The sequence below is a fragment of the Mixophyes fleayi genome, chromosome 1 (genome assembly GCF_038048845.1).
Source record: "Mixophyes fleayi isolate aMixFle1 chromosome 1, aMixFle1.hap1, whole genome shotgun sequence".
NCBI classification, from domain to species: Eukaryota; Metazoa; Chordata; class Amphibia; order Anura; family Limnodynastidae; genus Mixophyes; species Mixophyes fleayi.
In genome coordinates, this window is record NC_134402.1 from 97,805,415 (window position 1) to 97,818,464 (window position 13,050).

The 13,050-nt window shown below is 39.1% G+C and overlaps 1 protein-coding gene across 3 annotated transcripts in view; it reads left to right on the forward strand.

Annotated features, from left to right (window-relative positions):
* The window catches only part of PDGFC (platelet derived growth factor C), a 231,480-nt gene that overhangs the window by 152,346 nt on the left and 66,084 nt on the right, over window positions 1–13,050 (forward strand). For all 3 annotated transcript variants that reach the window (XM_075198278.1, XM_075198286.1, XM_075198283.1), the window contains one exon: window positions 3,828–4,008. In XM_075198278.1, coding sequence (XP_075054379.1) covers window positions 3,828–4,008 — 181 coding nt within the window. The remainder of the gene's footprint in view (window positions 1–3,827; window positions 4,009–13,050) is intronic.

Here is a 13,050-nt window from a genome sequence, read left to right on the forward strand (position 1 = left end):
AGTGCAAGTTACACAAATTATTGGATTTTTATGTTGTTAAATGCTTGTGAATGCTACAAGACTTTGTTTGGGCAAATTGAACATAGTTGTTGGCAGTTGGCATGTAGTGCTCAAGGAAAGCTCCCAGATCTGCCCCATATGTGCGATGTAAGCCTCAAAAGAATGGCGGCAGATGGGCCAAACTGAGCGCGATTCCTCACATCTCCTCGCGACATTCACCTTTGACTCCGATATGTGACAACCCGGACTTCCCCCCAGGCCTGACTAGACGAACTTTCAAACATTGGAGTGGGGTGGGACTTCATAGGGTCAGCCAGCTGGTGGACGTGTCTGGGGTTTTGCCTTTCACTGATATCCAGTCCAAATGGGAACTCCCGGATGCGGAGATTTGGAGACACATACAGCTCCGCCACTTTCTAGGGTCCTCCGGGAATTGGGAGTCTGCGGGACGGCCGCTTACTCAGTTTGAATCTTTATGTACCACCCCAATATATCCTAGGCATACGCTATCTATCATCTACAGCATCCACATTGAGCATGCCTTTAGTAAGCAACCCACCTTCATACGGGATTGGGAGAGGGATCTGAATTGCTCAATAGCTGAACAGGATTGGAGTGACATCTGTTTACGCACTCAGTCTAGCTCTATTAGTATACGGGTAAGGGAAACACAGTACAAGGTGATGACTAGGTGGTATAGATGCCCCAGCCTGCTGGCTTAGATGGTTCCGGGGGTGTCTAACCTGTGTTGGCGTTGCTTGTCGGCGTCAGGTACCCCATTACATATATGGTGGGAGCGCAGAGCACTTAGAACTTTTTGGGATGCAGTTCTTATTGTTGCCAAAGAAATAATGGGTGTCGAGCTACTAATTGCCCAAAATATTGGGTTTTAAATGATAATAAAATGACTATCTCCCAGTATAAAAAATCAACAGTTAAAAATCTCAGTGACGCGGCAAAGGCCGTGATTCCAGTCCACTGGAGATCCCCAAATATCCCTACTATTAAAGAGTGGTTTGCCCGATTGGAACACTATAGGATAATGGACGATATACTTTATTCATCAATGGATAAATATAAGGAATATTACTATGTCTGGTTTGAGTGGCTTGAATTCAAGGATTCACCATTATATTCTCAGTGGAACAAGTGAACTCCCTTAACCCCCCCTCCCCCACCATCAGCCTTGCCTTTCCTCCCCGCTCTTTACCCATCTTTATCTTTCCCCTATCCCTATATGTTTTACTATTGAATACTAGACAGTATGTTATATGCCGGACTGTTGTCCTCTCTTTCTTTTTACTCTGTAATATCCTCAATACATTGTTCAGATGCAAGTTAGGGATGTTTGTAAAAGCTGTTTAAATTTCAATAAAAAAGAGATTTAATAAAAAAAAACAAAAAAAAGAATGTCGGTACCTAATTGGATAGCAACGGTCATCCAGCAGCACAGTCTCACTCCTCCTGCAATTTTTTCAAGGAAAGACAAGAAGGAAAACTCTTTTCTAACCTATTATCACCGATTTCTAATGGTGGTTTATTCGAAACAAAGGGCCTGAGTCATTAAGGAGATCAAAGCATAAAAAACAAATAACCATGTTCCATTGAAGGGGAGGTAAATTTAAAATGTGGGCACAGATTTATAGTTGGGATATGACATATCCTAGATCAACTTTAAATATCAGTGCAAAAATAAAGCTATTAAATATTTGTGTGCTGCATGAAAATACAACCAGTATTTAACTTGTGCAAAATAATAACCTAATTTGCACCCCTTGCATTGTCCAGGAGCAAACTTACTTTTTTTTTTTTTTTGCTTTGCTCTCCTTAACAAATCAGACCATATATATCAATCTATGTCCCTGATTCAACAACACACAACACTTTATATTATGTTTATGACTGTTAACCCCCATAACTTTTAAGATCATAAGACCTGTTCTAAAATAACAGTGGTAGCTGCTGTTGAGAAGGGAGGAGACTTGTGCATATATAATTAAAAGTCAATCAGCAAACGATAGAGAACATATATAACAATTAAACTTACTAGCATTACTAGATAAATGAATATTAATTTCCAATGAACAATATATGCAGCAAGAAGGTCTGTGATAAACTAATTAGATACAGTAATCACCAGGAGATGAATAGGTGACAAAATAGATAATACATATGCATGTATGCTAGTATATAATATATATATATATATATATATATATATATATATATATATATATATAATTTGATATAACTACTGTATTGTGAGGACACCACCTATTGCGAAACCTAACACAAACTAATGATCTAAAAAGAATCCATTAGGGAAGGGCTTTACATAGTTAGAACTTTGGTCTAGTACGGACTCAAACTATATTGCAAGAGAGTAATGCAAGTATAATAAACAGCTTATAGTTCAGTAATATGTGGGATCTAACTTTACTATTAAGGGGCACAAAAGTGCTCTTGGTTGGACATAATCTTTACTTTTGATACACAGTGCAATACTAGGTCATTTCATACTCTGTGCATGAAGGGGTTTAAAATAATTTTTGGCATACTGTGAGATGAAGGGAGTTTCAAAGATAAAATATAGCATACCAGAAGCTTTGTAGAAGGGATACAGCTGTGTTGGCACAGAGCATAGAGAACAGACTGGCATCAGAGTGCAGGTGGTTGCTCATGGATTAATGGCAATTAGGTCTGATATTGTGGCGTGAGGGTGGATTTTGTATTGAATTGCTGTGTATAGTCAGTAGAGAACTTGGAGCAGGGATGACTGTCATTGTAGGAAAGGATCTTTGGATACTGTCAAGAGTAGAAGAGTGATGTCTGGGGATGCTAATTAAACAATAGTTTTGAATATGAGTCAATACAAGAAAATGCATAAACGCGTAAAAGTGGGTAGAATATGGTTATGTTACATAAGAAAGGAAAATGCAATTTAGCTGGAATTGGGAAGACTGTGTTATTATACACAGGGGGCTCATTAGCAACTGAAAACTATTCAAAAACATATAGCAATCAATAAGATATTTGCCTTTATTATAGAACATGCACTAGGTACCTCAAAGCTGGATTGCTGCATCATTGCACATTTATACCTTACTAGTAAATACTCCCGATAGACTTGAGACGGGGGGGGGGGGGGTGAATTGTAATGATGGGTAGTGCAATTTCTAAGTGGTAATTATAATACATTCTCTGACCTCTTATGTATGATGAATTAGTTGTGGGACTATATTTTAAAACTTTTGAAATAGAGTACATTTTGCATAAAGTCACTTATAAATACACAAACATAATAAGCATTTTTTTGCTTCAGTTCAATTCAGTGATTTGCAAATACTGTTTTTTAAGAATTGGTTAAATAGCACATGTCCCACTTACATTTTAAATGTAAATGCATTCAATTTTAAATTGGTTTAAGCATGCTAAGAAAGAGTATAACGATCATTGTCAGAAGTATAAAGGGGAATACTTTCAGGACTCAATTTACTAATGAAAGAACAACCCAACATTCTCTCAGGTCACTGAACATTTTATTAAATGTAGATTTTACAAGATCCAAAGCTACAAACACATTCATGTAAGATCCTTGAGTCATCATCATCAGCTATTTTTTATATATATAAATAGCTGATGAAGAAGATCTCTGATTCTTAGAAAATTGTACTATACAGTTGTTTTTCTATAAATTTATTGGTACACACATGCAATGGTTTTGTTTCCACTAGTGACTAGTGGGTTGTGTTGTCCTAATGTGTCATTTCTTTTTGACAGTTGTCCATGATGGTATTGGAATTTACCCTTTATTTTTATTATATCAGGTTTGATTTTGTAGAGATTGAAGACCCCAGTGATGGTATCATCCTTGGACGCTGGTGTGGTTCTAATGCAGTACCCAGCAAACAGACATCAAAAGGAAATCAGATTAGGATACGATTTGTATCGGATGAATATTTTCCCTCGGAACCAGGATTCTGCATCCATTATTCTCTGCTCACCACGGTAAGCAAGTATGGTAATTAACAGAGAATGCTGTGCCTTTTGTAACCTGATCGTTTTTAGGTCATAATCTCTTAATAGACCCCCAAAAAGTTAATGAAAAATAAACAGCTTTTTTCAGCAAGCAATGTATTCCTTACATGAAAACTAAATATATACCCAGGTGTTTTACTTTGCTGATTTGGGATGTGTCAGGGATTTCAGTTTGTGGTTAGTCATGTGAAAATTCTTGCATAACTTTGTTTTCCCAGTTTGCAAAGAAATTCAATATCTGTAAATTATGTTTTAGTTTTTTTGGAAAATAATATTGTTTGAAACAAACAGTAACTGCCAGAGTATGATTCTACATAATACTGTGCTGATTATATGCAGATGTAGCGATTTTCTGTTCCTTCCATCCATTTGTCACAAGCATGTTGCACAGATATTGTACATACTTCAACATCCGATGCAAATCCTTGTTATGATATCTTAACTAGCACTAACCCTAATAATTAACTACAAATCTAAGAAGGACGTTTAGGTTAGGGAAACTATCACTTAAAAAAATCTAATTTTTTTATAAACTTTTTCCTGCTATGCTGTCTAAAACCAGCTGCATTAATAATGGATATGGAACGCAGATCTAATACTAGCATAGTCGCCATGGCGTCTGTGATCCGCTTTGCAATTGGGTGACAGTTTTCATACTTGCTTCCTCTTGCAAAGCATTGTTTAACAGTCAATTGTAAACTGCTGGTAGTCCTCTTCTTGGTCTGCTTCTGGGATGAAGATCCACCCCCAGCAGCAGCAGCAGCAGTGGGACTAACGCTCAAGAATTCTTCTAAAGGATTCCAGGATAGTGGAGGAGTCAACTAGCTTTACCAACTTGGATGCAGGACTAACTCCGATCACTACTGAGGTTATTGATTAGGACGGTGTTTTGGGTGTAGATTGCAGATTTGGGATCTATCTGAGAGAAGGGACCTAGCTGATGCTGGACTGCTTGTTGTTATTTTTTTAGCATAAGTTTCCAATTTTCCCAAAAGCTTGCCATGAACTTGCTACAAATGGCGTAACATGGATGAGGTTCCTAGATGATTAAGGTCCCTACCTCTACTGAGTGTGGCTTTACAAACACTACAAATGGCTAGACAACTGTTATTAGGATTGGGTAAAAATAATTCCACACATAAGAGATGGATTTTTTGGTCTTATGCCCAAGCATGACAATGGCCTTCTTCTTTTCACGTGCAAGAACTGCAGGACTTACACAAACAACATCATCCTCATCAACATCCTCATTAGCGCCCTCCTCAGCTACACAAATTTCCCCCTCAATCTGTTGCAATTATAAATTGGCATCCTCAATTTGTGTATCACCGGCTACACTTGGGCTGTTCATACACACCTCTGCAGAAATGCTGAAAGGGGCCTTTTTTATGGGTACTCTATCAGAAAGATCAGGCTTACACCTAGCACTCGTGGATAGACTCTCCTCAGGGATTTGTGCCATTTCTGAATCTGAACATATATTTTCCTCTAGTGTCTTACTGTTTTCTTCCAGCTAGGCTTTTACACGTAAAAGTATTTTACCACTTTGTAGTCAGAATGACAAGGTCTTGCTTGGTCATGACTGACCTTACAAGAAGATGCTTCAGTGACAGTTGCAGAACTACCACTCATAGAGAAAGGCGAAGGTGTGTTCGGTTTTTGGGGAACCGAGCCTGAGCATCTCTACTATTAACTACATAGACAACAATACCGACACTTATTGAGAAGGGGAATTCTGCTGTCCTAATGACCCCCCTGAATATTACATGTCCTCTATACTTTGTAAACAGGTTGTTTGTCCTTGTAATATGAATTCAAAACACAAGCAATTGGCACTGATCCTCACACAATGAACATTCATGTACCCTTGATGTATATTCTAGTGAACACTTACTTTTTTAATATTGAAAATGAAGCATGAAAAAAATATGCACTGAAAAGATGGCTACAGTTACTGTTCATGTTCTGTTTATCATCATCATCATTTATTTATATAGCGCCTCTAATTCAGCAGCGCTGTACAGAGAAATCATTCACATCAGTCCCTGCCCCATTGGAGCTCACAGTCTAATTTCCCTGTGAGACACACTCACAGACACACTCATAGACACAGACAGACACTAGAGTCAATTTTGATAGCAGCCAATTAACCTACCAGTATGCTTTTGGAGTGTGGGAGGAAACCGGAGCACCTGGAGGAAACCCACGCAAACACAGGGAGAACATACAAACTCCACACAGATAAGGCCATGGTTGGGAATCGAACTCATGGCCCCAGTGCTGTGAGGCAGAAGTGCTAACCACTAGGCCACTTTGCTGCCCATGTTTATGGAAAACATAGAGGCTCACACGTTTCCTGTGTGAAATAAGCTAAAAGCAGTAACAGTATACATACGGTGTCATACATATATTCTATAGCTACATGAACAACATTTAAATGGTTGACACCATAATATAGACAGGGTTAGAAAGTCGACAATGGCATTGACAGTATTATTAGGTCGACAATTGAACTGTAGACAGCATTATTAGGTCAACAATTCAAATGCAGATAGTATTATTTGGTCGAAAATTCAAATGTAGATAGTAATATTAGGTCGACAATAATATCCCTAACCCTATTTATAACCCTATAATACTGTCTATATTTGAATTGTAGACCTAAAAATACTGTCTACATTTGAATTGTCAACCTAATAATACTGTCTACATTTCAGTTGTCGACCACTTAATACTGTCGACCATGTGAATTGTCAACCTAGTGTTGTTGTTTCTGAATGATGACCAACTGAATGTGTGAGAATAGTTGCTGGGAATTTTTTGAGCACTTTCTGAGAACTGAGTCCTCTCAATCTGTGGCTTCCTGCATACTTCAGTTCTAATCCTCATATCCTGACACTACCGCTATCACATGCATCCCTATTGTAAAGGATCATTAAACGCGAACAATGCAATTTACAGCGTCTGTCATCTCTGTCCAAGATGACTAAAGAGGGGTGAAAGACAGTATGGTGAACAAATGTAGTTATCTTATAAACATTCCAGTTATTATAAATCTCGGTAATACACAGACTTTAATATAACTTATTGTCCTAAGTTGAATTTTTAATAGAAAAGGGGACATGTTACTGTCTTGTACAAGATTGGCACATTCATCTCATTAAAAATACAGTTCCGATGTGAGCACTCTGATAATCTGGCTACAGGTTGTTCTATATCCACCCACTTTAAAACTAGACATATACACAAGAGCAGGAGATGACGATTGATAAGAAAAAGGTGCTTTGACTAGTCAAATATTTAAGCATTTATACCCAGAAACAGCAAATATATTATTTATAATTAGTTAATACAGGTCTAAATAAATGGAAAAGTAGCATAAGCAGAAATGTTTGACCTCAAACAACTTCTGCATTAAATAAATGATCGTTTTGAGTCACTATCAGAAAACGGCATGACTTCATGTCATAGGTCTGTACGCTGGTAGATATTTGCAAGCTGTCTACCCAGCTCTTTGTACAACAAAGCACTGAAAATTATAGGAAGTGGACACTTTACACAGTCATTTTACAATGTTTCATTGCTGCTTATCAGGCATTCACTTTTCTTTCAGCTTTTAATATGGTCCTGATGAACAATTATTTATATTCTCCTGCCACAATAATATCTTTCCCAGACGTTTTTAATTAGCATAAATCCCTCTTGTAAATCTGTTTGTCCAGTGATAATAGTGTAGAAATGCTTTCATGGTTACGTAATGCAACCTGCAACCTACAGCAGTTTGTTTGACAATTGACTGTGGAAACCTGCTTTCACTCAGTCATTGAATGGACAGAAAATGACATATATACTTTAACCTTAAAGTCACTTGAGAGTCAGTTGTGAAAGGGACACATTACATGTAAGACAAGAGACATTTTAGTGGAGAGTAACAACAATGGAAGGTAAAAGCTTGCCTAAAGAGGGGCATTATGTTCCCAAATGTGTTTGACCTTTGTAAGCCTTTAAAAGAGAACCACACCCAAACATTCTTCAGTATACTATGTATCTCCTACTTGTGGAACTGAGGAGGTACAATACCCAAAAGCATCATGGTACGGGAGATACTAACCCTAAACTGTGACTGCAGCATATACCTACTACTGGGGCTAAAAGCTAGGAGAGCATTGTATATAAACTGTGCAGAGAGGAGCACTAATTTCTGAACAGACTTTGATAAGCAGTAGAAGATGTCCAATCTACTGGCCAGGGGGCAGAGGGTGTTTATTGCAAAACCCCTGCACAAATTCTCTGCTTTACTCGTTTTAAAGGTATCCTTCCTACATCATGTATTTGTTGCTTTCTACCAGGGAGTTGTTCTGCTGTCTAACACTGTAGGTATGGAGAAAGTGTATACAATTTTAGAACTTAGTACCATTTCCCAGTATAATAAAAACATTTGAGAACAGAAATGTGACACATGTAATAAATACAATCCTGATGTCCTCTCACGCTAATGATTTATTTAAGACTTAATTGGTAAAGTTCAAATCAATGAAGTGGTCTCCCCTAAAGTGTTAGACATGACCTAGAAGTAACGTTTTTACTGTTTCTACTGTGTGCTTTTCCATATGAACCCACAATCCTGCGTAAGGTCGCAGAGAATGATTTTTTGAGGACAGTTCAGAAAGGCAGAATGTGGGTATGTAGTAGGTGGACAAACTAGTGCATTTACACATAACTACTGCTCCTCTGCTTATACTGTGGTTAGTGAATGAACTTTTATATTGTCTTGTCCTTTCATATGTTTCTTGCTCTGGGATTGTGTTTGTTATTCATTAACTGTTAAAAATGAAATAAATAGAATGAACAAACAAAAACACTTAGGGCTAGATTTTTTTTTTTTTTAAATCCAGTATTTTTATTGAAATTTTTTAAGATATAAACATACTAAACAACAAAAAGAAAAACAATCGCATACATATCGGAATTAAATGACGGAATTTACAAGATTACATTAAAGCATAATAATAATAAATGTGCTATATTCATTCAGGATCATACATCGTAAATGCTTATACATAAGTATGTTACACATGCAGGGTTTATTACATGGACTTAGATACTTATTATAAGAACTGCGGTAGCCATACATTTAAGTAGATAGAGCATCTGTACTAGATGACATAGGATAGAATGGAGACTCTAACCATCTGTACCATATATTCTCAAATTCCTTCAGAGCCTGTCTGCAAGTATAAACAAATCTCTCGTGCCTTATGGTGGTATTGACCAGTGCCTTCCAATTTTTAACCGTGGGACTCGTCGGGGCCAACCACAGCCTCGCTATACAGACCTTAGCCAACATCAATAACTGTGAAATGTACATTTTTGTCAGTTTATTAACTGTCCCCTTCAATCGGAGCCCAAAGAGACAAGTGGCCGGTGAACTAAGAGACACTTCAATTCCAGTAACCTGAATACATCTCCTGATCCTTCGCCAGAAGATTTGTATACATGAACACTCCCATAGAAGGTGCCAAAAGTTAGCATTGATCGAATTGCATTTCGGACAGTTAGGGGTAGCATCCGGGCGAAATTTTGCCAATCTAATAGGGGTAAAGTAGGCCCTGTGTAAGATAAACACCTGTATTTGTTGAAATTTTAATGATGAAGTATAACCTTTAGTACTGTCTGTAACCATTTCCCACTCCTTGTCTGATAAAGGGCCAATATCTATTTCCCACTGATTCCTCAAACCATCCAAATCATCTGCAGTGGATTCATACAGAAGACATGAATACATTCGAGAGATCAGACCTCTATAACCCAAGGCCTGTAATTGTTTCCTCAGTGGATCCACCCCAAACACCAAAGTCTCCCCTTTAAATTGTGTGTTTAGGGCGTGTCGTAACTGAAGGTAAGAATAAAACATTGTTCTGGGTACAGAGAATTCCCCAACCAACTGTTCGAAGGATTTAAGTACATTTGTATCATAAAGCTGACCTACCGACACCACACCCAACCGAGACCTATCCCTGGCCCTCTTCACTGTATTCAACTTCTCAAATTTCTTTGCCCCCCAGATAGGAGTATATGGATCAATGTCAGTTTGTTTCATTATTTGATTACAGATTGTCCAAATCTTAACTGCCTGAATCAGGAGCGGAGGAGCCCGCATACCAAGCCGCCCCGCCAGCAGTGACTGTAAGGGAGTGTGATTAGAATTAAATTGGTGTACCAACAACCAATGTAGCTCATGGTAATCGGGGTCCGAAACCCATGACTTAAGGTGGACCAATTGAGAGGCAAAATAATATAATTTCAAGTTAGGAAGTGCAAATCCACCAGAAGATCTGGATCTATAGAGCGAGCTGAGCTTGACCTTAGCCCTTCCCCCTCCCCAAACCAATGAAATCAAATAGCTATCAATGCAGCGGAAAATGGAGGGTGGAATATATACAGGTGACTGCTGGAGTATATATAAAAACTTTGGCTGCACCATCATCTTAATTAAATGTATCCTACCGGAGACAGAAAGTGGGAGCTTCTTCCATACATGAGTTTTTTCTTTAATGTATTTGATCTGGGGCCGCAAATTAAGTTCTACATATTCAGCGGGGGTATTAGAGATCCATATTCCCAAGTATTTGAATTTTGATGCCCATTTTAACTGTAAGCCTTCTGGCATTGTCACGGGACACTCCCATCCCAGAGGGAACACGCTAGATTTATCCCAATTAATTTTTAGGCCGGAAAAAAAACCAAATCCATCAACCACCCGCAGCAAATGTTTTAGGGAAGTGTCGTGATCTGAAAGGAACAACAGCATATCATCTGCATATAATGCCACCTTATCCTCTCTGTGCTCTGATCTAAGTCCCACAATTTCTCTATCATGCCGGATCTTACAGGCCAGCGGCTCTATTGCTAATGCAAACAGGGCCGGAGACAATGGGCATCCCTGTCTAGTACCCTGCTCTAATTGAAATTGTTGAGAAAGATGCCCATTGACACAGACCCGCGCCACTGGATGTGAATACAAAAGTTTAACCCATTTTATAAATTCCGGGCCCACTCCAAATCGGGACAATACCTCCCACAGGTATGGCCACTCCACCGAGTCAAACGCCTTGGCTGCATCCAAGGACACCACAACTTCGCTCTCAGAAGAGGGTGACCGCACCTGCAGGAGAGTATACAGCCTTCTAAGATTGATAGACGTGGACTTGCCCGGCATAAATCCCGTCTGATCCGGATGAATTAATTCCAGCACCACTCTACTTAACCTCAAAGCCAGTAATTTTGCTAGAATCTTAACATCATTTGACAAAAGTGAAATCGGGCGGTAGGACTCAGGGTACAACAAATCTTTCCCTGACTTAGGCAGCACCACCACTATTGCCTCTGCCATTGAAGGGGAAAGAGCGCCAATCTCACCCAGCTCGCTGAATGTATCCAACAACCTAGACACAAAAAAGGGCCGGTGTTTTTTATATAATTCAATTGGGATTCCATCTACTCCAGTGGCTTTACCATTAGGGATTGACATAATAGCTATATCAATCTCTTCAAGAGTAAAGGGTGAGTCCAAAAACTCCCTACTATCATCGGAGAGGACAGGAAGGGAGATACCATTCAAATACTGCTGTAACGTATCCATGTCATATCTGACCTGTGACTTATATGTATTCGTGTAATATTTATGCAATACCTCAACAATATCAGGCATCAGATACTTCTTAACCCCACTGTCATCACAGATAACCGGTACTGCTGCATCTGCCCTCTCCGCCCTTGTCAGATAAGCCAGGAAGCTACCATTTCTATCGCCCTCTGCATATCGTACATGCTTAGAAAACAGAAATTTACGTTTGGATTTCTCAAATACATACTCTACCCACTCTCTCTGGGCCAACTGCCATGTTCCCCTTGCAACCTCAGTTTTGTCCGCAATGTATTGTGCTACTAAGGATTTACACTTTTTCTCTAATATCTGTTCTTTTTGTCTGGACGACTTTTTAATTTCAGCTATGCCAGCAATTAATGTCCCCCTTAGGAAAGCCTTAAAAGCGTCCCAAACTATAGGTGGCCTTGCTGTTACCAGATTATCTACAAAGAAGCCTTCCCACTGTGTCACCAAGGTCGCTCCTGTACCCATCAAGGAGAGCCAGAAGGGATTTAATTTCCAAAAGGACTGGCCTCTATCAATTGCAAAATCAATAGATAGGCAGAGGGGCGAGTGGTCATAAATTCCCCTAGCCCTATATTCCACGCTCCTTACCAGCGGTACCAGAGAGTGTGACAGCAGAGCCAGATCAATTCTTGAAAATGCATTATATGATGTAGAAAAGCAGCAGAATTGGACATCTTCTGAGTGCCTCAAACGCCATACATCTACTAACCCCATTTCCTCAACCAGAGCAGAAAAGGCCGACTTAGAGTTGCCAACTACAGCATTTTTCTCTCTCCATCTGTCCACCTCTCCATTTATCACATTATTAAAATCCCCTATACAAATGGCTGGAACCTCTGGGAACAATGCCATGAATTCTCCACATTTCCTTAACACCTCACCATTATACGGTGGGGGTATATATACAGCTAACAGAATCACCGGAACCCAATTAATGACAGTCTTCATCAGTACAAACCTTCCCCCTGCATCCACTTGAATTTTTTCCAAGGAGAAGCAGAGACGTTTATGTACCAATATAGAGACCCCTCGAGAATTAGTTGTGTAAGTAGAGTGGTATGCCCTGCCTACCCATGCTTTTTTAAGGGCGAGTATTCTATCACCGTGTAAGTGAGTCTCCAATAGACAAACAATATCAGGATAATTTTTTCTAATTTGTCTTAGTACAAGAGAACGTTTCACAGCATTATTTAGGCCCCGCACATTCCAGGAGAGAATTTTCAGCTCCTTATCAGATGTACCAGAATACATATAATAGTAGTCCCTCTTATCTCACTACCCCGCATCCCACACCCCTGCAGAGCATACATTGACATACTTATAAGCACATATAATCC